The sequence below is a fragment of the Macaca mulatta genome, chromosome 8 (assembly GCF_049350105.2).
Source record: "Macaca mulatta isolate MMU2019108-1 chromosome 8, T2T-MMU8v2.0, whole genome shotgun sequence".
NCBI classification, from domain to species: Eukaryota; Metazoa; Chordata; class Mammalia; order Primates; family Cercopithecidae; genus Macaca; species Macaca mulatta.
The window spans coordinates 82,657,484-82,683,311 of record NC_133413.1 but is presented as its reverse complement, the minus strand read 5'-3'; the positions used below and the strand labels follow the sequence as shown (position 1 = coordinate 82,683,311).

Here is a 25,828-nt window from a genome sequence, read left to right as displayed (position 1 = left end):
TAGCTGCACAGTTTAGTTGCTCTCTCTGGGATCCCTGCCACATATAATTTAACACAGCTTTACATTTATGATCTGTGATTCTAAGAGGGCAAAGAGAGAAAACCCTCTTCTTGTAGACTTTGGTGGGCTATTTTCTATATGAATCTAGAGCTGCTTAAGAACAGAATGCAATGGTGCCTAAAGTCCATGGAAGGAATCTTATGTTCTCATTTCCCTTACTCTGTCAATCATTTCTCCACATATTCTTATGTACTAAAATCTGAGTTTAATTTTCTTTTATGAGCAGAGCTAATTAATAAATCCAATTTATTTGCTGACACTCACAAGAGATATATTCTGTTAACAAGAGGCTCTGGTAGGAGGTTGCATACTTTTTTCAAAGAAGTGAAGGTTTTTAAGAAACAGCTTATTTAATAAATTCTTTTAACATTATTTAATTATAAGGACATGTCATCATTTATCATAGTCTTTCTGCAAGACGAAAAGCCTCTAGTAGGCCAATTCAAGATGTGATAAGACGTTTATATGAGATAATTTTGTTACATTGAATGTAAAAGAAAGACTAGTCAAAGATCTATAGATACTTGGGCAGTAATCAGATGGCAGTCAGTCAGGTGAGGAGGTAACAGGTCTTCAATGAAATTTCATCAGAAAAATTACTTGACCATTTTATAAGGATGCTAATTTCTTACATTGTAGAGAAAGTTTCCATTCTAGGACAAGTTTGAATTAATTGGGTTATGCCACACAAAACTCTGTTTTCTTTACTAAAGAGAATAGAGTTTCCACTGACATTTCCTAAAATTCTTACAATCCAGGTAAAAGAAAAATAACTGGAAGAGGAAAAAAAAATCCCTTCCTGCCTTTCTCCCTCCCTCCTTCTTTCTCTCTGTTTTACTCTCTTCCTTCTTCCCTAACTCTCTTCCCCTCCACCATGAACACATTCTAATGGCTCCACACTTATTTTCCTGAAAATATTAGTTAACATAATTTCACTTAATACAAGTCGGAAGTATTAAGTGAAGCTATGATAACTAGTATCTATAATTCTTATTTTATTTACAATTCCAGAACTCAGTATTGCCTTGATTGTTGTGACATTGAAATCATGATTATTTCATCTAATGGGGAAATTAATTAGTACCCACAATGTGCAAGATTTTGTGCCAGATTGTGTGAGAGAAGGATGAATAAAAGATAAACAGACATGGTCACTGGCATTTGAAAACTGAAACTCTAGTGGAAGGCAAGTACCTTATTTGGAAATTTGCAAGAATTTTGACAATTATTCCCCCCTTTTTGCAGGTCTTGCTTGAACACAGAACTATTGATATTAATTTGGAAGGAGAAAATGGAAACACAGCTGTGATCATTGCGTGCACCACAAATAATAGTGAAGCACTGCAGATTTTGGTTTGTATATTTGTCATATCTTTCTGCTTTCTTTATCTTTTCATGAATACAACATGGATTATTATTATTTATAAAAGCTCTTAAGTTTTTCTCCTTAGAAAAATATAAAATACAAAAACTAGGTCAGAAAAAAGTTGTTCTATGTGTTTTTGTGTATGTACTCCCCCCTTAAGAGGATCTGATATTGCTTATAGAAGACTAATAGTAAAGCAGTAAAGAAAATTATGAGAAAATCAAAGTGAAAAGAAAATATAGGCAGGAAAAGTTGAGATGAAGCTGGTGGTCAGGCTAGAATGCAAAATACAAAGTATAATGGCCTGAATGTTATAAACATGGATCAAATGTATGATTATGAGCTTCTGAATAGTCAAAGGAAAGATGAATATAGTCAGTTGCAGACTTATTTGGCCCATAAGAGAAAAATCAAAGGAAATACAGCTCCCATGACCTGAAGACCCTGTCACTGGGTCTCAAAACAGAGCCCTGTGTGATGTAATGGCAAAGGTTCTTAGCCACAGGCCTGAGAGTAGAGCCAGCCTTCTCTCTGGTGAGGCTTCCTGGCATGGTCCAGTGAAGCGATGGAGATGCTTGTCTACATGACTTCCTCCTGCTTCTGGCAGTGCTCCATCTGAGTGTGCTGTTAGAATGCCGGCAAATAGACTGTTTTCAAATATTCCTCAGTTAGTTGCATGTTATCCAGGCCAGCATCTGTATTTTCACCACTTGATTTTACCTCTTCACAATCTCAGAGAATAAGAAAATACAATTAAATAATTTAAAACTATTTACCTAATGTTTAAATGTGCCATACAAATATGTTTTAGCACCTTTACTAGATGGACTTAGAAACAGGTACATACTCTAAGCTGTCATGATTGGACCACAAAGAGAATAAATGATAAAGAAAATAAAAATAAGTAACACTCAAACCAAGAATTGAGGAAAAGAGCCTTAAATTAACCAAAACAAAATTGGAATAAATAAATAGTATTGTTGAAAATACTACAGAAAACAATATATTTTTAAAGTCTGGCTTCCTTGCAAGTCTAATTTATTTGTATACTGTGTGCTAATATTGTTCAAAAAAGCTTTTACTTAATAATATTCTTTAATAATATGATTTTACAAAGTGCATCTTCAATTTCTGGACTCTCTCCATATAGATATTTTATATATATATATTTTTTATATTTATATATAAAATTTTATATTTATATTATATATTTATATATAGATATTTTATATATTTAAATATATATATTTATATATATATAAAATTTCTGGACTATGTTGTATAAAGTAAACTGATACTACCTCTAAAAGCTGAGATTACAGGTGGTATTGGCTTCTTCACACTTTTATACTTTTTCAAAATCATTTTTTGTAGTAATTAGAGGTATTTAAAACTGAAGGCTAATGATTTACAAAAAATGGTAGTTTAAAATGATTGGATCACATAAAAAGGTAATATAACATTCAGTTCTTCTAACATCTTTTTACTTAAGAAATGTCATTAGTGAAAATATTTGATTATGGCTTAACAAGAGTAGTGGCACATTCATTTATTAATTTTGCATAAATAAAGGGAAAAGAATCTAGGAAATATCATTTTATTTGCATAAGAAACTGAAAATGGTCATGGAAGTCATGATAATGTCTTCAAAAATCTCTTTAATCTCATTGAAAAATGTGTTGACTTTATTGCTGGGGTATCAAGATTGATATTGTTGTGTCTACATTGTTACTTCTTTGGAAGATATAAAATATCTCTATTTCAGAATCTTAGTCTACTTCAAAATTACCTTCTTGCCTAGATTTCATAACATATGAAGCTCTCTGTGTACTTTTACATAGACATATAGTAGTAAAATGATATGGGAGAGGCACGTAAATTCTCGTCTTAAATGGTACACAAATAGACCCTTGTGATTTGGGGTTTAACTGGTGTCATTTTTCATTCTGTCTTTTCTTCCAGCTTAACAAAGGAGCTAAGCCATGTAAATCAAATAAATGGGGATGTTTCCCTATTCACCAAGCTGCATTTTCAGGTTCCAAAGAATGCATGGAAATAATACTAAGGTTTGGTGAGTTGAGGCTTTTTCTATGTTATACACTATAAATAAGTCTATTTTGGTGGATGCTATTAATTTGATTTTTTTTTCTTTTGAGATGGAGTCTTACTTTGTCGCCCAGGCTGGAGTGCAGTGGTGTGATCTCGGCTCACTGCAACTTCATCCTTCCAAGTTCAAGTGATTCTCCTGCCTCAGCCCCCTAAGTAGCGGGACTATAGTTACATGCCACCATACCCAGCTAATTTTTTGTATTTTTAGTAGGGATGAGGTTTCACCATGTTATCCAGGCTGATCCCGATCTCCTGACCTTGTGATCCTCCCACCATGGCTTCCCAAAGTGCTGGGATTACAGGCGTGAGCCACCGCACCCAGCCTAATTTGAAAAATATTTAACAGAATTAAACACAAGCTTTTATGTGTCTCAGTGCCCTTTCTTTGTTTTATGCTTTGTTCATTTTTTAAAATAAAAACCCTCCCTATTATTTATTTTATATACTTGTTATGTTGAATGTTATTTTCTTCTAAAGGTGAAGAGCATGGGTACAGTAGACAGTTGCACATTAACTTTGTGAATAATGGGAAAGCCAGCCCTCTCCACTTGGCTGTGCAAAATGGTGACTTGGAAATGATCAAAATGTGCCTGGACAATGGCGCACAAATAGACCCAGTGGAGGTAACTCTTCATATTCTATACGACACTTTTAGAGTTGTCATAAGCATGTAAAATACTTTATAGCTCTTTTACAGTTAATTTAGATTGAAATGCATACAAGAAATACATATTTCCTTCTGCTTATGAAGAAGCAGAACAAGAGAATACCCCAAGTTTCAATCTATGTAAAAAATTTTGAGTGCTCCCCAAAACAATTGCAGACACAAATATAGATACAACAAAGAATATTTATCTAGTGCAGTTGCCATTAAAAGAAGTTAAGGCCTACCCTCAGAAGACGATAATGTTCAGCCAGGAACATTAAAGCGCAATCATGAATGTATTTGGTTTTAGTTCTACTCAGAAGAGTTGTCATTTTTAAATTAAGGACCACTTAACTAATTTCTAAAAATACGTATGTGAAAGTGTTGACTGTATTTGGGAGCTGAGCTTATGTCAGGCATCTCTGACCAAAAGTGGAGAGTTCTGGCCCTTTCTCCTTCAATGTCTGAGTTTTGAGTGGCAACAAGCTCCCCTCCAATATACTCCAAAGGCCTGTATTTTATGTAGGAAGAGAAGATTGGATATTAATCTCATGTGGCTTCTGGAAACCTCATAAGAACTCAGAAAAGCTAACACTGCCTTTCACTCTTTCTATATTGTCCCTTCAATATAGAAATGAAGAGCTGCCAAGGGTGGTATGGGGTCTGAAGTCACTTCATACACTGAATGCTTACAGCAATGATTGGGACATTGTTCTCATGTTCCCTGGGGGAAAGAATGGCACCCAGACAATGATGGTGCAAGTATATGTTGTATAGAAGGAAGCACAATTGTCAGCTACCATTTGTTTATGGATGCTTTTCTTTGCAGGTCCATAAAATCAAGGAATATCTATCACATTTCAGATGATTAATGGTGATCAGTCTGATAGATATTCCTTGATTTTATGAATCTGTGAAGAAAAAGCTCACGCCAAATGTAAGTTATATTCTTACATTGAGATTTAAACATTGATTCTAGTATTAAAATCCTTTACAGAAGGGAAGGTGCACAGCCATTCATTTTGCTGCCACCCAGGGAGCCACTGAGATTGTTAAATTGATGATATCGTCCTATTCTGGTAGCGTGGATATTGTTAACACAACCGATGGAAGTCATGAGACCATGCTTCACAGGCAAGTTTCCTACCTATCATTCTGTATACCGATTTTCCATCTTCCTGCGTGAAATTAGACATTGCAAGGAGCAGTTAGCACTAATGCTAGCAAAGATTTTGTGATTCAAAGGAAAAAGGCAAAGATAACAAAGACCCTGTGGATCAACTGGAATCGCATATGTTCCTTGGGAATGGGAGTAGAATGTTAAAGAAATTTCACAAAATAAAATCACCTGTGGCATATTCTGATTCAAGTCCAGCGGATATAGGCTCAAGATTAATTTTCTGTGTGCTAAAGAAGTCTACATACACGGTCTTCCAAGTCATTTCTAATCTGTTCCAATTTCTCATATTTATGTTATCCCCATTTTTAGTGATAAAAATGGAGTAGATACATATGGATATGTCACCCCCACGCTAATCCCTCCTGCTGACCAACAATTATAGGTAAATGGTTTCAAAAGATATAGTTTTAGGAAATTATAACCAAATTTCCAAAAACAATAACAAATTTATTTGAAGTTTAGCAGAAATACACATCAGGCAAAGTGTATTAAACCATAGGCTTACTTGTAGACTGGAAATTCAGTTCTTTTGGAAAGACAAGTATCAGATGCTACCCATGTGAGTGAAAGAGGTATCTGAGATGAGCCTTCGCTCTCTCGGTCTCTTACACACACACACACACACACACACACACACACACATACACACACACACACACAGAGCTGCCAATATATTTTCAATAGGCAATTGGACCTGGAATTCTACAATATCTCTTAGGAAAAAAAAAAAAAAAGAAACTCTAGCTACCAATATAAGATCTGTTTCTAATAAATGTACACAGCAAAACCACCAGACACAATAGGATATGTGTGAATAGAAAGAAACTCCCACTTAGGATGAATTTTCAACCTGAAGTTTTATAGCATAAAACTAGTAAAAATCTACACATTTGACCAAAGACCAATTTTTTTCCAAGAAAATAGAAATAATAGGGCATTCCAAAAAGAATTTTAAAATGAAGATATTTGAGACCTTCAAAAATTTAAAGGAATAATCATTTACATAAAACTAAATATATGAAGATAACATAAGATTGTGAAAAACAGATTGTCATATTTGAATCCAGGATTGGTGATATGAAAACGATTCAGTAAAAAAGAAGTTTAAAAAAGCCATTGAAATAAAATGAAAACTCAATAGATAGACTAACCTCTAGACCAGAAATTCTCAAGCTGTTGCACATTAGAATCATGTGGGTAGCTCACAAAATCCCAGTGCCAATTTATAACCTAGAATATATCAAAGTATTTAAGATGAGTCTCAGGAATTAAAGAAGAAAACTCTTTGTTTCCAATGTTTCACCAATTTACAAACCCAATGATTTGGTTATTGTTAAAATGTATCTTTAGAACACAACCTTAATATATTAATACGCATAATGAGAAGTTATCTTAGGAAAATGGAGCCTTAATGTTAGAATTTGTTCCCTTGTAATTACTAAATATAATTAATATATTTTAAATATAATGCAACCTCTTGTCAATCAAATTAACAAACTGATTCTGAAATTTATGTATGAAAGGCCAAAAATAGCTGAGAGAACCTTGAAACAAAGATATGAGATTTGCGATAGGAAACACAAAGCTTTGAATCCTTAGTGTTAACATTTGTTATGGTGTTGCTTATGACTGCCTGTGAGATGATATCAAAACGTTTTCAATTCTCTCCATAATTATTTTTGGCTTTATAAAAACTCAGAAAAACTAACACTGCCTTTTAACTTTTGCCAAAGAGAAACCCCCCAAAGAGGGGCTTTTGAACCCTGCAAGTGAATTTGAGGCACACGTTACATGTAGCTTTTGCTATTCCCCATGATCATAGCAGTACCAGCGATTTCCTTGTCTTTTCTATCTTGGGACAGATGTTACTACTCACTTCAGAACATCTTTATGGTGATTTTTCAGGATAAAATAGGTTTCTTAAAGGATGAGGAAGAAAATATTATGATGTATTTGGTGTTCTCCTATTATTATTACTTTGAAAATGCTACCCTAGTCAGAATCAAATTATAAATTTTGAAAGCTTACTAATTCTCTTACAGTCTATCATGTTATTTTATGATTAGTTAAATTCACTTTCCAAATATAGTAGCTTTATTAAATACATTTGTATTTACGTCAATAGTACTTTTATTATAATGTTTATAATTCTGTTTTTTCAGAGCTTCATTATTTGATCACCATGAACTAGCAGACTATTTAATTTCAGTGGTAACTATTCCTTTTACTGGTTTATTTTTATTACTGTTTATAATTGAAGAAATCAATAATTACATAATATGGATTTTCAAAAATGAATCAAATTTTAATTTCTTGCTTATCAGCAAAAACAGTGTACAAAAGGATGATTGACATACTTGGAAGCAGAGTATATTGTGTATGAATACGTAATGGCCAAACATTACTGTGAACTTAGAAGTGTCAAAGCGTAATTTGGATATCCATATCAGTGTTTTTAGTGCAGGAAGTTGGCAGGTACATTGCAAGGAAAGCTGTTCCCATGGCCTGTAAGAGGGTCTTACAGGAGTGTGAGCTTGGGCGGTGACCCTTCTTCAGCCTGGTGGCTTTAAGGTGGAGGCAGGACAGGCAGCACAGGGGGAAGCTCCTACCCCAGCTGCCTCAGTGCCACCTTTAAAAACTGTGGAGTTGAAAAATATTGTCAAAGATTTATTACAAATGAAAGCATGAAGCATGGGATCTTTTTCACTCTGGGAGGTGGAATCAGTCAGCTTTTGAGTTGAATTTTAATAAGCCCTTTATACGGATGAATGTGTGGTGAATTTACGTAAGCTGCACCATATCAGCAATGACAGATTTCCATTTGTAGTATTGAACATGTGTGTGTTGTCAATCATAACTATTGAAATTACGATAATTACACAGAAGAGTCCTGGGGAGACTCATTATATGCCATAAACTATGTGTTATATGCCATAAACCATAAATGATAGTTATGCATGATTTCCTGCAAAGGCTGCCATCTTTTCACCAGGCAAGAGAACTGTGGCAGAGCCTCACTGACCATGGAACTTGCCAAGGGGATGCTGCCCCCATTGTCATCTATATTAGTGGGCCCCAAAAGAACAAATAAATATTCATGTTTGAATTTTAAGCTATTTTTTATTACCCTATATAAAATGCAGAATTATTTCCATGAAATTTTTAAACGCCTTTGATTTCTTGTCATATCAAATATTATAATATGTAATGGTTAACATTGACTTATTCATTTAAAAATATATATTTAATGTGATTTTTAAATATAAATTTTCTTAAATAAATGGCTAAAATTTTACTTTAGAATTTGAGTGATTTCAATTCAATTATTTCAGTTCATCTATTTCAGATAAAATAGGATTTTTTTAAAAAGTGGATGGTGTTTTGTAAATGTTTCTTAAATCATATATGTAATGAATTTGGAAGACTTAAAATTATAGACATTTAAAAATTATTTCTTGCAGTGGAAACTATTGATCTAAGTAAAAGGATATTATTTTTATGGTTCAAGTAGTAACTAGTGCTATTGCCAGGTGTCAGTAAAAAGCCTAATATGTGAGAATAATTTTTTGTTGAAATTATAAATGAATTCCTTGATTTCTGATGATACAACATATGAACTATGGGAAACTTTCGAATAATTCTATAACTAATCATATGGTTCAGTGCTAGCCATAATATAGACACTCTATATCAATGAATTACCATTAGTTAGAGATTACAATATATGATGGTTTTTCTGTTTTTAAGCTCTTTGTTGAATGATTTGTTTGATTTTTAGGGAGCAGATATTAATAAGATCGATTCTGAAGGACGCTCTCCACTTATATTAGCAACTGCTTCTGCATCTTGGAATATTGTAAATTTGCTACTCTCTAAAGGTACCAAGAGGGACCAAGCCAAGTCTTTTGAAGTACTACTCAGTTTGGTTAGATGAACATTCATTGTGTACCAAATGAACCTTCACTGTGTGCCACCATGTATTGTGTGCCAGGCCCTGCGCCAGATGTTGTGACTTCAAAGATAAATAGAACACTTTTCATGTCTAGAATAATTTTCTGTCCAGTAAGGGAGCATACTTAAAAAGACAATTTCAGAACAATAGTAGATAACATTTATAAAGCAATTGTTATATCCCAGGCATTTGCTGAACATTTAATTAACTGTCTTTCAATGTGTCAGTCCTATGTGGTGTAGGTACTATAACTTTCCCCGTTTTAGATTCTAACCTGGGCCCCTGATAAGAAAGAAGTGAGGTGTCCTTCTCTGCTGTCCTCTTCTTTCTTGATCTCTAATGTGTCTGTACTTATATTTTATGCTTTAAAAGGTAAGGCTTTATGTATTTATGTAATGCATCACATATTTTCTACCCCACTTACACACACACACAAAGACACACAGAGTAAGGTAAACCTGATTTTAAATATGTTTAGTTTTCTCATCTAAACACAATTTCCTGTAAACTAAAGGTCAACATTATTTTAAGTCAAATTTTTTTTTGCTAAGTTGAGAATCCACATAAACAATGCTTTAAATAAATGAATAGAGTTTATATTTACATAGTGTTTTTTTCAGGTGCCCAAGTAGACATAAAAGATAATTTTGGACGTAATTTTCTGCATTTAACTGTACAGCAACCTTATGGATTAAAAAATCTGCGACCTGAATTTATGCAGGTAATGTATATCTATGGATTTCCATTAACTGAGTTGGGTTCAACAGAAAATAAACTAATTTTGTTTATTGTAATTTTTGTTGTTATAGAAACTGATTCTGGAATTTTAAAAATGTTTTAAAATAAAGATGACATATTTGAATAGTTACAACATGGTGATGGTGGTGGTGGTGATGATGATGACAATGATAATTGTAGTGAAACTGAGTTTTTTAACCTACAAAGGAACTTCATATGCAATCATCTATGATAAAGATAACATCTTTAATTAGTTTGATTTTCTTCATTCTTTGACCATTATGATTTGCATATCAGTGGAAAAATCCAAGTAAAATAATGAATTATCAATACTCCACCATCTATTAAGAAAAATTACTCAGCATACTTGACTTGCTGAGGAGAGGTTGAAAGCATTATTTTTATATTTATATTCACCAGCTAATACTTAGTGACTAGCACATGCATGTGAAATACACATTTTTGTCATCAGTAGATTTCAATATTGCCATTGTCTTTCATAATAAAAAATATGTATGTATTTGAACATTAAAAAAATAACAAAATATGAGAAGCTTAAGCTTAAGCATATAAAACATAAAGTAAACCTAATGTTAACATCCGATCCATTTTACCTAACAGAATGTATTAACATGAAGCTGTTGGGTGTTATTTGGGGGTGGGAGGAAATAAGAGGAGGGGCAGAGGGAAGGGCCGTGATCCAATATATTTGAAAAATGCTGAGTTAAAAATGTTAAGTACATTTTCCCATTGGCATGGTATCTCAGATCCTTTAATATGGTAGTGTACATTAATATGGTAATGTACATTACATGAAGACAGAGCATTCAACTTCCTTCATATTTATTTTACTCTCAAATCCTTTAGGTTATTTACAATTTTGGCCCTAAGGAGTACATATTGACCCTTGTTGGAAAATATTTTCCTACACAATAGTTTTAAAACCATCATTTTAGCATAATAGCAGAGTTATTTGTATAATATGAATTTTTTTCCTATAGATGCAACAGATCAAAGAGCTGGTAATGGATGAAGACAATGATGGGTGTACTCCTCTACATTATGCATGTAGACAGGGGGGCCCTGATTCTGTAAATAACCTTCTTGGCTTTAATGTGTCCATTCATTCCAAAAGCAAAGATAAGAAATCACCTCTGCATTTTGCAGCCAGGTAAGGGTCAGTCTAGCAATGTATGAACATGTCTTCTTTCCGTTTAATATTTGCTTTGAAAATACAAAGCCTAATTTTTTCAAGTTACGGGCGTATCAATACCTGTCAGAGGCTCCTACAAGACATAAGTGATACGAGGCTTCTGAATGAAGGGGACCTTCATGGAATGACTCCTCTCCATCTGGCAGCAAAGAATGGACATGATAAAGTAGTTCAGCTTCTTCTGAAAAAAGGTGCCTTGTTTCTCAGGTGAGGATATATGATTGGAATGTTTATATAGTTTCTTTAATTAGCCATTTTGAGGCTATCTTTTCATTATATTTTTAATTATGAGGTCTAACTTTATATCTCACTAAGTACTTTATCCATTTTATTTTATCATCAAAACATATATAACTTCTAAAAATACTGGAAGGGAAGTCAGTATTATTTCCAACTGAAAGACTTTGAAGTTTTTAGACTTGAAGAACCTTGTTCGAGGTCACAGAATAAGTGGCTTTGTGCAGTCTTTCTCAGAACCTTTCTTTGAAATACAGTTCTCATACTTTACCTCATCTTGCTGCCATATTCCTATATAGAGACAAAACCATGGTTGTGTGTGTGTGTGTGTGTGCACGTACACACACACAAAACATACAAGTTCAAATATTCTACTTTTCATTCAATCTGATGAATGGTAGATATAAAAAGCTCCCTTTAAGTGACAACAGAAGACAGTAAACATTTCTGAATTTTATTATGCTTAAATGAGCTCAAGCACAAGAAACAAAACAAAGTTAAAATATGTAAGCATAAGAAAATACGTGGCATAATTAAATGACATTGTGATAAGAAAGAAAAAACCTGGAAACATTTTACAGAGGTTTTTCATTTAATATCTTACCATAGCAGTAGCAAAGAGCTTATTAGGCTAATGTTCAAAAACACATTTCCTTACCATAATATTGATGACAGCAAATTAGTGCTACAGCTACAAGAATAAATGTTTTGCTCAGTTTCTTCTGGTTTACAAAGAAACACCAAGAAACTGGCCTGCAAAGGGACCCAAGTAGACCCAGGCCAGACAGTTGTTGCTTATTTACATCATAACTGATATAGCAACATGGCTCTTGCACTCTAAAATATCTGCTCACTAGCACTGAAATCAAATAGTGTCAGGAATTTTTTTCCAGGTAATTTGAAAAAAGATAACTAATATGATAAGGCTTCGTTGTATTTACATCTTGAATTTCTGTGGAAAAGGATAAACATTTTTCAAAGCAAATGAGTAAGCATCTTTCAGAGCACAAGAGGGAAGTTTTTCAGATTTAAACTCTTAGAATAATAACTGACACTAAGCGAAGTATCTTATAGCCATATACTATATTATTAGTAGTATTACCAATAACTATTGACCACAAAGACTAACATTACTTCATAAAAATTTGTTGATACAATGTTCATTGAAAGAATAAAACAAGATTTAAATTGATGTGTATCAGTTCATTATAGCTTTAAAAAAATGATGTATGACACAGACACGCTAAGCGTACTTCTCCTACCCCAAAGTGTTTGGTAATGTTTTATATACTTTCGTATTTTAAACCACTAAATAAAAAACGTGTGAATCACGTTAGAAATAGGTCATTTAAGATCATTAAGCTTGGAATTAGCTCATTTATTATAAATGTTTTATAAATATTTAGTTGCCAGATGTCATTTATGCTTTTTGTTGTCATCAGATTTACCTAGAATAAGCCAAATGGCATCCCATCCCACATTTCGTCTGCTAAGTGTATGCGCATATCTTTTCTTAACTCTTTACCAGTGACCACAATGGCTGGACGGCTTTGCATCATGCGTCCATGGGCGGGTACACTCAGACCATGAAGGTCATTCTTGATACTAATTTGAAGTGCACAGATCGCCTGGATGAAGACGGGGTATGCACTGTGGTCCTCATGCTTACCCAAAATCTTGACATAGCAGAAACTTCCAACATTGCCAGAAAACTCTCCAAGACACCTTTTACCTTCCTTGCTCTATTCCCAGCCTTTTGTTGGATGTTTAGCAAGTGGATTCTTGAGGTGAAGTATGAATCAAAAGGCAGCAGAAATGAGAGAATACCAAGGGGTGGGTGAATGTTGAGGAAACCCCCAGTCTCACAGAGCAGCGAGGTCCACAGGCCATTGAAATTTGATGGCAAAGCGTTTACTCCCTGGTAGGTCCACAGAAATGAAGGCAGGGGTGAGTTTTCATTAAGATAAGGGTTGTTTTGAAGTGTATTGATTTGAAATACTGCCCTTTATTGTGCTATTATGTCCTTCTGTTGGGGAGAGTGACTTTTGAAACGTATGTTTGTTCATAAAATGATGGGGATAGAAGATTGTTGTTGCCTTTAAAAAAAAAATCTTTATGTGGGGAAACTAAAAATGGGCAAACTTATAACAGTCGCTGATTTAAAAAAAAAAATTTACAAGCTTGTGAAGCCCCAAATCTGTAAGCCACTGTTCTCCAAATGATCAGTCTCAGGAGGATTTTCTTCTGTGTTCAACCCAACATCTTTACCCTGAAAGCTTATCCTTTGTCCTTGTAGAATCATCCCATTGCAAAAGCAACACAAAACAAATACCTTGGAATTCATTCTCTCTCTCTTTCTCTCTCTTTCTCTCTCTCTCTCTCTCTCTCTCACACACACACACACACACCCCGATCCACTTCCCACACATGCACACACACACACCATGTTTGAACTATGAACTCATTATTTTGAAGCTTGATTCTGAACACCAGTTTTAAATCCTATGTATTTTGGTATTAAATAGTAGTGTCGCTAATGTCTTTTAAGCAGTTAAGTGGTGAAATAAGGCAGATTAGACATTGTCACCACATTTTCTGTGTCTCTTTTTCCTCAAAAGAACACTGCACTTCACTTTGCTGCAAGGGAAGGCCACGCCAAAGCCGTTGCGCTTCTTCTGAGCCACAATGCTGACATAGTCCTGAACAAGCAGCAGGCCTCCTTTTTGCACCTTGCACTTCACAATAAGAGGAAGGAGGTGGTTCTTACAATCATCAGGAGCAAAAGGTATACTGTCTTCCTGTCCACTGTCATGTAGTGTTCTCTGGTGTCAGGATGATTTGAAGTCTGAGAAAATAAGAGAAAAGAAATGAGTTTCGGCCATTAATTAAAATTTAAAATATCAGTTGTTTGCATCAATCTTTAAAGTTTTTTATTTTTAATTTGTATTTATTTATTTTTAGAAAAGGTCTAGCTCTGTCACACAGGTTGGAGTGCAGTAGCGTGATCTCTGCTCACTGCAACCTCCACCTCCCGGGCTTCAGCAATTCTCATGCCTCCTGAGTAGCTGGGACTATAGGTACGAGCCACCATGCCCAGCTAATTTTTGTATTTTTCATTGAGACATGGTTTCCCCATGTTAGCCAGGCTGGTCTCGAACTCCTGGGCTCAAGTGATTCGCCCACCTCGGCCTCCCAAAGTGCTGGCATTACAGACATGAGCCACTGTGCCCGACCCTTTTATTTTTAGTTTGTGTGGGTAAATAGTAGGTGTGTATATGTATCAGGTACATGAGATGCTTTGATACAGCCATGCAATGCATGATAATCACATCATGGAGAATGGTATCTATCCCCTCAAGCATTTATCCTTTGTGTTACAATCCAATTATACTCCTTTAGTTATTTCTGAATGTCTACCTAAATTTATAAATGAATTTTTTTGGATGACAACAGGCACATTGCTTAACCTCTCTGATCTTCAGTTTATATTTCTTAAAAAATAAAATGTGGGCACATAAAACCAAGCTTCACATCACTCTTGTGAGACTCCAGGGGTTCAGGTGTAGTGTCTGGAACCATATCATTGTCAAACAAACTCTGCACTGCCCTACCTGAATTTGCCCAACACGTGCCAGTAGAAACCCTAAAACTGGATGCTGGCAAAAATATTCCCCAAGGCAAATCAAATTGGTTATCAGTGCCATATAATGGGATGACTCTTAACATGTAATCTTTTGAGTTGGTGGGTTTGTAAACCATACGCCAAGGAGTTTTAGTGATTAAGTTAGAGGATAGTTTGTTCCACTTCTCATAATATCTTTTTAGTATCACTTTCTATAATAATCACAGATAGATACGCACAAGGGCCCAGTGTCACCTAGTAGTGGACACAGAGCAAACATTCTCATATTCAAGGCACATCAAGCCTGTGTTTTTGAGCATGGGCAGTCTAAAAAATCTCTTACTGATCATCCCTTTAAAGCACTTTTAATGCAAGTGTTCAATCCAAACTTTTCTTTTGACAATGTAGATGTACTAGATGGGTTTTACTGATAGAGTTTAACGGAGAATTGGATAAGATCTTGGAGATAAATGGGCTATTCTTTGCCTCCTGCCATAGATTTAGTTCCTCCTTGGTATGGTAAGCACTGTCTTACCCTGTTCAGTTGGATGGTGATGAAGAAAATGGGCAAAATCTGGAATGTTCTGGCAGAGGCTATGCTTATCAATGCACTTTACGCGTGTTAGTTTGTAGTTTAACTCAATACAGGATGTACACATGCATTAGTTATTAAATATGGGACCAGTACTACACTGATGATATAGGTATGTGAATGTGGAATCTCTACCTAACGTGGTCAGCTCTGTAAATACTGACCATTTCATAACTTCAGGAGAAAAAGAAGATATAGTCCCAGCTTCTTGGAATGGCATTTAGATACAGAGACAGAACAATGATTATAACAGCCATCCTGAAATTTACCCACATTCCTAATGTCCATTAATGGACAAGGATCCTGTTACTGAGTTGATCTTGGTTTACATGTTGGTTCCATTGGAACCAAGGGTGAGCATTGTATTTCATGAATACGCTTAAGTTTAGGTTTCCCCTAAAGAAATAATCTTGAGTTTCAGCTATTGTACAGAACAGAAGGATGAAGACCTGTGCTTATCTTACTTATTTATTTTTTACAGATGGGATGAATGTCTTAAGGTTTTTAGTCATAATTCTCCAGGCAACAAATGTCCAATTACAGAAATGATAGAATACCTCCCTGAATGCATGAAGGTAAACTCTCTAAAACAAAATTCTTCCTGGGTTTATGCTTGACATATATGATCTGAGGATTTATTGTTGTAATCACAACCTAATAATAATAATTTCCAGCTTTAAAGCTTCTCATTTTCCTTAGGCTATAAGGGAAATGAGACAATAACTACTTAAGGAAGGCCTTCTTGGATTAAAGAATCCTATTATTATATGTAATAGGTAATAATATGGTAAAATATTTTTATTTAAATAATCTGCGCCTATAGCAGAGACTACGAACTGGTGTTTGTTGGCTGAATAAAGCCTTTGTATATGTTTCACTTGGCATGCATGCTATTGTTGTTTCAAATTTGCATGAATTGCTAATGTTTGAAACCAGGATGCTTTCCTTAAGGTATCTGGTTTCCTCCAGTTATATTTTCCTCCAAATATCTAGCCTCTCATAAGAATGAGATCTTGTACCTGGGCCTACCTTCTCACAAGGCAGGAATTGCTGAGCTGAGCACCAGCAGCTTCCCATGGGTGGGACAATCACTCTCCTATTTAAAAACATGGATGAAGCTGGAAACCATCATTCTGAGCAAAATATCGCAAGGACAGAAAACCAAACACCGCATGTTCTCACTCATAGGTGGGAATTGAACAATGAGAACACTTGGACACAGGGTGGGGAACATCACACACTGGGGCCTGTTGTGGGGTGGGGGGAGGGGGGATTGATAGCATTAGGAGAAATATCTAATGTAAATGACCGAGTTAATGGGTGCAGCAAACCATCATGGCACAGGTATACATGTAACAAACATGCATGTTGTGCACATATACCCTAGAACTTAAAGTATAATAAAAAATAAAATAAAATAAAATGCTCCACCTCTCCCCTTTGTATATTGGGCTCCAGTGCCTAGTTGTCACATATTGTCATTCTTATGCAATTGCTTTCCTTATAGTAGAGAAGTATTGAATTATGACTTTATCCAAACTGTGAAGATAAAAGCTTGCCCAAGGATAGCCAACATCTCAAGAACAATGGAAAAAAACTCTTATGCCTGGCATGGTTCCTTCATTTACATTGCTTGCCTGGCCTCTGTGAGTTTTTAAATATGTGACTCTCTTTGCTACATTAAATATACACCAGCATATGATCGGATACTCCATACAAGACAAACATGCACAGATTGTTGAGCGGATGAGTATTAAAGGATGCTAAAAGGCAATCTGGGAAAGTTGGGATTTGAGGGTTGGGACAGACATGGAATGGTCAAGAAAGGCAGAATGACTTCAGATATCTTGCAAAGGAAAAATATATCCAAATGCTGGAGGAGGCAGTAAGATATAGTGACGTAGGGAATAGAAGACCAGATTTGGAGCCTTCTGGAGGTCTTGGGATTTAATCCTGGTGCTGCCTTTCACTGAGTTGTTTTAGGCAAGTCATTTCACCTCTCTGAGCTTATTTTCTGTTTTCTCTATTTCTAAAATAATGATGCTAATACTGATCTTACAACGTGATTACAAAAGTGGGGGTAAAATATATAAAGTGCTAAGGATAATGGTTCATACATAATATACCTCCTACTATTTTTGTACTGCTTATGTGGTTATTAGTACTACTAGCACTTATTGTATTTTATTTATTGAGCAGGGACTTCCTGTGCACTAAATATTTTGGGCATTTTCTTTTTTATGATGCCTAATGAAAATTTGAGCAGTCCAGTACACAAATGGCAGACAGATTAACTTTTTAGGTGCCTACATCTCATCAAAGGACACATAAATACTCAATCTCAAACTTTCTTATTCTGTAGTTAACAATTGTTAAAATCTGTCTTAATGAATAATCAGAGATACAGACTTTTACAGAATGTTTTCTGCAACATTATTTGTAATTGTAAAACAATGTTGAAATATTCCCATGTGAAAACATAGTAAACAGTCAAAATTATACCAAAATGTTAATAAGAATTATCTGTTACAGGAATAGGATTAGTTTTTAATTTCTTCCTTATGCTACTACATTTTCTAGATAATTTTCTATAATGACTTTATTACTTTTGTATTGTGACTACTTTTCAGCAAAATAAGTGAATTTAAATGTCTTAAGCCTGACATAATGCATTTGAATTACTTATACAACATTTCTGAAAAGTTGCTCTTGAAATCTCCCTGGCCCCCACCCAAGACAGCCCATCCTTTATTTTGCACACATTGATTATTACCCAGTTTTCAAACTATAACAACCAGACCTGCCTGTTTCTGCCTTACACAGCACTACTGGCTAGTCTTGTCTTTATTGTTCATGATGGTTGTTGTGACCTCTAGTACTGCTATCCAGTCACCAACAGAGCCTGCCTTGTAATTTTCTTAATCCCTTTGCTACCTGAGACCAGCCAGGGCCCTGTTTCTTCCCTTCTGGATATAGTCTGACCCTCTACCCTCAAGTTCTGCAGGTTCACCAGATGCCCCAGGAGGTCCTAGATGCATTGATGGGGCCATATGGTGTATCGTGTCTAGTCCTGGTTCCAAGAGGGCAGCCTGGCTAGGTAGTATTTCTTTCTCAGGACCATAAATTTGGACCACTACATTTGGGGTGTCTCACATTGTTTATGCAGCCCCACAAAAACAATTGTTCCCGAACACCATAGGGGTGGCTCTAATGACCCCATAAGTGTTCTTTCCCTAAGTTAAGTATCTAGAGAGCCTTCATCTATTTCTTATTACAACATCTATCCCCCTGTCCACCCTCCTCTAAACACATACTCTCTCCGTGTTGCTTGGCACATGAGGTACAGAAGCAAACATGTTACTCCAGACTGGGGCAATTCAGAAGATGGGACCTAAACCATAGAAAGACTCCATTGCTGGGATGGAAAATCTTGATTAGGAACAATAAGTTGTCACTGTAAGGTACTCAGAAAAGGAATCAGATTGACTATCCTTTATCCCAACGTCTTGGGACCAGAAATGTTTTGGATTTCAGAATATTTGCCTATATATAATGAGGTATCATAAGGATGGGATCCAAGTGTAGATACAAAATTCATTTGTGTTTCATACACTCCTTAAAAGCATAGCCTGAAGGTAATTTTATATAGTTTTTTAATAATTTTGTGCATGAAACAAAGTTTATATTAAGTACTCATGTGTGGAATTTTCTACTTATGGAAATATGTGGGTGCTCAAAACATTTTGGATTTTAGAGCATTTAGAATTTCACATTTTCAGATTAGGGTTGCTCAACCTGTAATCTATATATCCTCTAAAAGCCCAGAAAGACATCAAATCTTAGGCACAACTAGTGGACTATCTCTTACCGAGATTTTAGTACGTGCAATTTTATTCTCAAGCACATGGTATTTTTCTGAATCACTGGTGTTTCTGAGGCATGCAAAAGTATTTGTAACATTTTGTATTTTAAACTTTGCTCCTGAATGACATAGATTATAATTTTTTCTTGAGATGCAAGAGGCCAAGGAAAGGAAATGTCTTGTGTGTTATTTTAGAAATAAGGTAAAATCCTTCCTAATATGTAGTGTACTGCCCCAATATCTTACCTGGTTTTTCTTTTTCAAAGGTACTTTTAGATTTCTGCATGTTGCATTCTACAGAAGACAAGTCCTGCCGAGACTACTATGTAAGTTTATTTTATTATTTTGTTATAATTCTTTGAAAAATATTAAAAATATTGTTACTATTGATCTGTAACCTACTGTAGAAGGTATTGATCTAATTTGTCGTATTATTGTATTATCTACTTGTGAGAGAATTTTTCCCTTACATTCTGTTTTCCCCTAACATTTTAATAGTTTTTAATAGCATCATTTTTTCTAGTCTTTATATTTCCTTAACTAATTGTGCCTTAATATTGAAGATCTAAAATATCTAAATGATCTTTTGAGAACTCCTCTCTTTCCATGCCTATGAGATATAAAGCAATTGAATAACAGCCTTCCAGGATATTTATTTTTGGAATTAATATGCAATAACTTAATTTGTTGTCTCCACTTGAAATAACTTTCTTCAAATCACTTAATTTTCAGCAGAATTGTAAACTTGTGTATTTGATTTTTTCAAGAATTACTTTGGGGATTCTATACTTGACTAACTGTACTTTTTTTAAAAAAAAAATCTGTCTTCTACAGATCGAGTATAATTTCAAATATCTTCAATGCCCGTTAGAATTCACCAAAAAAACACCTACACAGGATGTTATATATGAACCTCTTACAGCCCTCAATGTAAGTTCAATGTTTTCATTATCTAAATAGTTTCTAGTTGGGTTCTAAAATGTTGTGATACAATAGTCTAAAATGTTTTAATACTTGATGGATCAAGAGAATTCCAGTTTTATAGTTCTATGTCTATGTCTGCCATGTGACTCAAACCCTTATTTTTTAATAAAGAAAGCAATCATTTTTTCAATTGCTGTAAAGTTCTACAGTTCATTTCTAATGGTCACGTAAGATCTGCTCCAATCCAGAATCAAATAAACCATGGGCAACACAGGTAACACTTGCTTGCCACCTCTGTCCACCTACATATTCAAGAGTTTCCTCCAGTGTCAACCATAGGAAAATGCAAGAGGTGATTATTTCACAGCCACAGCTTCTAAGTTCAGCTAGCCACTGGGTTCCAAGGTAAACTCTGACCATTCAGAGGTTCTTAGATCTTAGATTCCAGAGGAATAAACCCAGTTTGAAGTAGGCTTTTAAGACACAGCATGGACTTAAATTTCCCAAGAAACTTTTAAAAAAGTAAGTATTATTTTAAAAGATGCTTTTATGTTTCTAGCCAATGAAGCAATGAAAATAATGCATTTGATGCTCTTCAGTCTGAATCAAAGGTCTCAAACTGAAATAACTACAGAGAAAACAGTAACAGATAAGTAACTTAGGCTTCTGGTTAAAAGGACAGTGGCTACTAGTTTCAACAAATCATTGCCATGTGACAACAGCAGCCCACAATTGTGTAAATATTGGCAACAAATTAAAATTGTGTGCATGTAAACCATTTGAGGACTGGAGATGCAAATTTTGGTCTAGATTTGGGCTATCTAATATGGGAACCACTAGTCACATGTGGCTTCCTAACTTAAAAACTAGTTTAAAGTAAATAAAGTTAAAATTTTATTTTTCAGTCACACTAGCCATATTTTAAATGCTCAGTAGCCCATTTGGCTTGCGGCTCTCATATTGCACTGCACAGGTAGAAGACATTTTCATCATTGCAGAAAATTCTATTACACAACATTGCTGTAGGTCAATGAAGAATTTTTATTCACCTTCAATGAGGTCATTTCCCAACATTGAAGACTTTGGTACAGACCATGGTAACAGCTGTCACCCAAAGTTAAACCTACAAGGCTTACTGAGCACTTGGAGTGTGGAGAATGCAGACTCGTGGGGATTTTATGCCCTTAACACTGGTGATGGTAACTGACTCACCATTGCTCTAAGCATTTTAGCTCTCCTTGAGTGTGTTATGTTTTGCTATGAGTATAGTTCATAATCGATAGCCGAGTGATCTAACAGTAACTACACTACAGTTATACTTAGAAAATTTGTTGCATATGTATGTGTTTTTTAATTATAATTTTAAAAATAGGCAATACTTCTATCAGAAAAAATGTATCTATTTTTGTCTCCATTATCAGAATAAGAATAGGAAGAAATAAGATCTATATAGCATCTAAAAAGAAATAGACAATATATAATAATGGGCAAAGTGTAATTTAAATAAAATAGGTTCACTTAGATAAATGCAATATATTAGGTATCAAACCAGCACCCGATTCTACAATGCCTAAATAGCTTAGGAAACCTTGCTTTAGTTATAAGTGAGCTGAGTGGGGCTCTTCAGGAAGGTAACTGACCTGATGGGAAATTACTGTGCACAGAAAATTTGAAAGTCTAGATGGACCAAATAGAGAACATAAGAAATCAGATACTGAGATTAAGACAAACTGGAGCCAGTGAGAGCTATTTTCATTAATGGTGCATGCAAGAGTAGAGCTACTATGGAAAATCCATTAGCATAGCTACCAATACATTGGATACTTTAAGTCTTATTTACACTTTATTTGGGTGATATTTAAACTTACAATGTACTTGCATGCATCAAAGGGTAAGTTTGTTGTATTTGTTATTAGTTTAAAAGCAGAGTTACAAGATTTCAGAAACATAAGAGGATTGTTTTAATGAAAGCACATTGAAAACAAGTATCTGTGTGTGTTTCTAGTATGGTGTTTTAAAAATATCAATAGTAACATTTTGAATTACTCTCACAAATATTTTTCCCTATTTTTTATTTTAGCTTGAATAAACCATCAATTTTAAATGGATAAAAAATCAAATCTACGTGGAAGTTTAGATGAGGTCTCAAAAACAATAGTTAGATCCTGCTAGGTTTTTGTGGTTTTTTTTCCAAGAATAGCTAGAGATATAGCTTTATGAGCTCCATTGGGCATCCAATTGGTAATGAATATTTGCAAGGGGTTCTTTTATTCCCCCAGAATATTGTATATACATATATCTCAATTACTTTTCAAATGGTTAGGGTAAAAATAAATAGAAAAGAAAAATGGTGAACCTGCAAATATTCCATTGTTGGTGTCACAGTAGTAGTTTTTAAACTGGAATCTCTGGCTGCTTGAATCACAATTATTGTGGTTCTTGTTAAAATGAAGTTTCCTAAGGCCCATCTTAGACCTACTAACCCAGAATGCTAGAGGGTAGACCTAATAATCAAAATTTTAGATAAGCTTCTGAAAAGATTTTTATGAACACTAAGATTGAAAACAATCTAACACAGTGCTGATGAAAACTATAGTATAGGGTTTTTCAAAATGTAAGTGGGTGTTTAGTGCAAAAACCTAGAAGTTGTTTGGTAGAATAATTTTGGAAAGTACAATCAAATCAGAGTTAATACAAGGAAGCTAAAAATAGAAATTCCAACTTCTATCTAAAAGTTATTTCAGAAAGATGAACATTTTTAAAAAGAGATAGAAGGGAGACAATTGAAAGGATGTCTGAGAATTTTCTAGAAATGAAATATATAACTCATCAAATTAAAATAAAAAACTTGCCCAAGGGCTAAGAAGACCAATTCTGGCTGCATTATTTTTAATTATAAAATGTCAAACAATAATAATATTTATAAATAAGGGAAGGTCACAATAAACTACTATATCCAAATAATGAAATATTAAGCAGTATTTAAAAACAATGTTCTTGATGAATCTTTATATAACATTGATATGTTTCTAGGCTGTGTTGAATAAATAAGCAAATTGAAGACATAATTTGAGTAAAAACATAAATACAAAATAATTATCCTTTTTTTCTATAACTACATCTGAGTTTTTGAACATGGGTGTTTCTGTGTAGAAATACAGAAAAGGATTTGGAAGGATGTACAAGTTAGCAATGGTGATACTACTGGGGAAATGGAGTCCTGCCCAGAATTGAGGCTTAGGTGTGGTGAGAACTATGGCCTTATCCCAATGTTCCAGTATTTTAAGAGAATTTGTTTGGGTATTTCTTTTCTTTTTTACTTGTGGTAAAAAGCATAAAGTTAAATTTACTGTCTTAACTCTTTTCAAATGTATAGTTCAGTAGTGTTAAGTATTTTCACATTGTTACTCAAGAGATAACTAAATTCTTTCATGTTGTAAAACTGAAACTCTGTACTTATTAAACAGCAACTTCCATCATCTTTCCCCCAGCCCTTGGCAACCACCCTTCTACTTTTTGTGTCTATGATTTTTCTCCACCTTAAGTACTTCATATAAAGTGGAATCTTACAGCATTTGTACTTTTGTGACTAGCTTATTTCAATTTCTATAATCTCCTCAAGGTTCATCCATGTTAGAGCATGTGACAAGACTTCCTTCTTTTTAAGGCTGAATGATATTCTATTGTATGTATGTACCATATTTTCCTTATCTGTTTGTCTGTTGAAGATATTGGGTTGCTTTTCCTTTTTGGCTATTGTGAATAATGCTACAGCAAACATGAGTATACAAATATCTCTTTGAGATCCTGCTTTAAACTCTTCATATACACATTTAGAAGTAGACTTGCTGGATCCTGTGGTGATTCTATTTTTAATTTCTTGAGGAACCCCAATACTGTTTTCCATAATGGCTGTCCCCTTTTACATTCCAACCAATAGTACACAAGGATTCCAGTTTCTCAGCATGCTCACCAATACTTGTTATTTTTTGTTATTTTGATAGTGGCCAACTAACAGATGTGAAGTGGTATCTCATTGTGGTTCTAAACTGCATTTCCCTAATAATGAATGATGTCGAGCCTCTTCTCATTCAATAGTCATAAGCAATAATGCTTATTGACTATTCATGTATCTTCTTTGGAGAAATACCTATTCACAGCCTTGACCCATTTGTCAATTGGGTTATTTATTGTCTTGTTGAGTTGTAGGAGTTCCTCAAGTATTCTGGATATTAACTCCTTATAAGATATATGATTTATAAATATTTACTCCCATTCCATAGGTTGCCTTTTTACTTTGGTCATTGCTTCCTTTGACTTGAAGAAATTTTTAACCTTATATAGTCCTGTTGGTCTGTTTTTGCTTTAGTTGCCTGTTCTGTTGGTGTCATAGCCAATAAATCATCTCTCCTTTTTCCATAATTAGTCTAGTAAAAATTTTTAAATTTTGCTTATCTTTTCAAAAAACCAACTCTTGGTTTCATTGATTTTTTTTCTATTTTGTCCTATTCTCTCTTTCATTTATCTCTGCTCTAATCATTATTATTTTCTTCATTTTGCTAATCTTAGGTTTAGTTTGTATTTTCTTTATTTCCTTGAGTTTTAAGTTAAATTATGGATTTGAGATCTTTCTTGTCTTATAACATAAGTGTTTACCATTATAAACTTGCCTTTTAGTATTTCTTTAGCTATACTCCATACATTTTGGTATATTATGTTTTCATTTCATTTGTCTCCAGATATACTTTAAATTTCTCTTTTATTTTTTCTTTGACCTATTTGCTGTTTAAGAGTGAGTTGTTAAGCTTCCACATGTTTTTTTATTTTCCTATTTTCCTTCCACTTTTGATTTCTAGTTTTATTCCACTGTAGTGAGGAAGCTATTTTATATGATTTCAATCTTTTGAAATGTTTTAATGCTTCTTTCAAGTTCAAGTCTTCTGTTTCCTTATTGAACTTCTGTCTGGTTGTTCTATCCATAACTGAAAGTCAGATAGTGAAGTCTCCTACTATTACTGTGTTGCTGTTTATTTCTCCCTTCAGTTCTATCTAAGTTTGTTCCATATTTTGGGGAGCTCTAATGTGAGGTTTGTATATATTTATGATTGTTGTATCTTCCTGGTGAGTTGACCTTGTTATCATTATATATTGTCCTTCTTTGTTTCTTGTCACAGTTTTTGTCTTAAAGTCTATTTTGTCTGATGTAAATATGGCTGTTTCTTTTCACTTCAGGTTCTCATTTGCATGGAATATATTTTTCCATCCGTTCACTTACAGCCTGTGTTCTTATATCTAAAGTGAGTCTCTTGCAGACAGCATATAGTTGA

The 25,828-nt window shown here is 34.3% G+C and overlaps 1 protein-coding gene and 1 long non-coding RNA gene across 2 annotated transcripts in view; one reads left to right on the top strand and one right to left on the bottom strand.

The window, feature by feature from the left end:
* Nucleotides 1–25,828, top strand: part of TRPA1 (transient receptor potential cation channel subfamily A member 1) — a 68,031-nt gene that overhangs the window by 23,242 nt on the left and 18,961 nt on the right. The window contains exons 5-18 of the mRNA XM_001083172.4: nt 1,306–1,413; nt 3,389–3,497; nt 4,013–4,158; nt 5,179–5,315; nt 7,524–7,572; nt 9,140–9,239; nt 9,934–10,034; nt 11,053–11,222; nt 11,307–11,471; nt 13,030–13,144; nt 14,120–14,286; nt 16,197–16,290; nt 19,844–19,903; nt 20,412–20,507. Of these exons, the coding sequence (XP_001083172.3) occupies nt 1,306–1,413; nt 3,389–3,497; nt 4,013–4,158; nt 5,179–5,315; nt 7,524–7,572; nt 9,140–9,239; nt 9,934–10,034; nt 11,053–11,222; nt 11,307–11,471; nt 13,030–13,144; nt 14,120–14,286; nt 16,197–16,290; nt 19,844–19,903; nt 20,412–20,507 (1,617 nt within the window). The remainder of the gene's footprint in view (nt 1–1,305; nt 1,414–3,388; nt 3,498–4,012; nt 4,159–5,178; nt 5,316–7,523; nt 7,573–9,139; nt 9,240–9,933; nt 10,035–11,052; nt 11,223–11,306; nt 11,472–13,029; nt 13,145–14,119; nt 14,287–16,196; nt 16,291–19,843; nt 19,904–20,411; nt 20,508–25,828) is intronic.
* The window catches only part of LOC100430406 (uncharacterized), a 218,007-nt gene continuing 204,120 nt past the window's right edge, over nt 11,942–25,828 (bottom strand). Inside the window, exon 4 of the long non-coding RNA XR_003732403.2 lies at nt 11,942–14,346. This is a non-coding gene — a long non-coding RNA (uncharacterized LOC100430406). The remainder of the gene's footprint in view (nt 14,347–25,828) is intronic.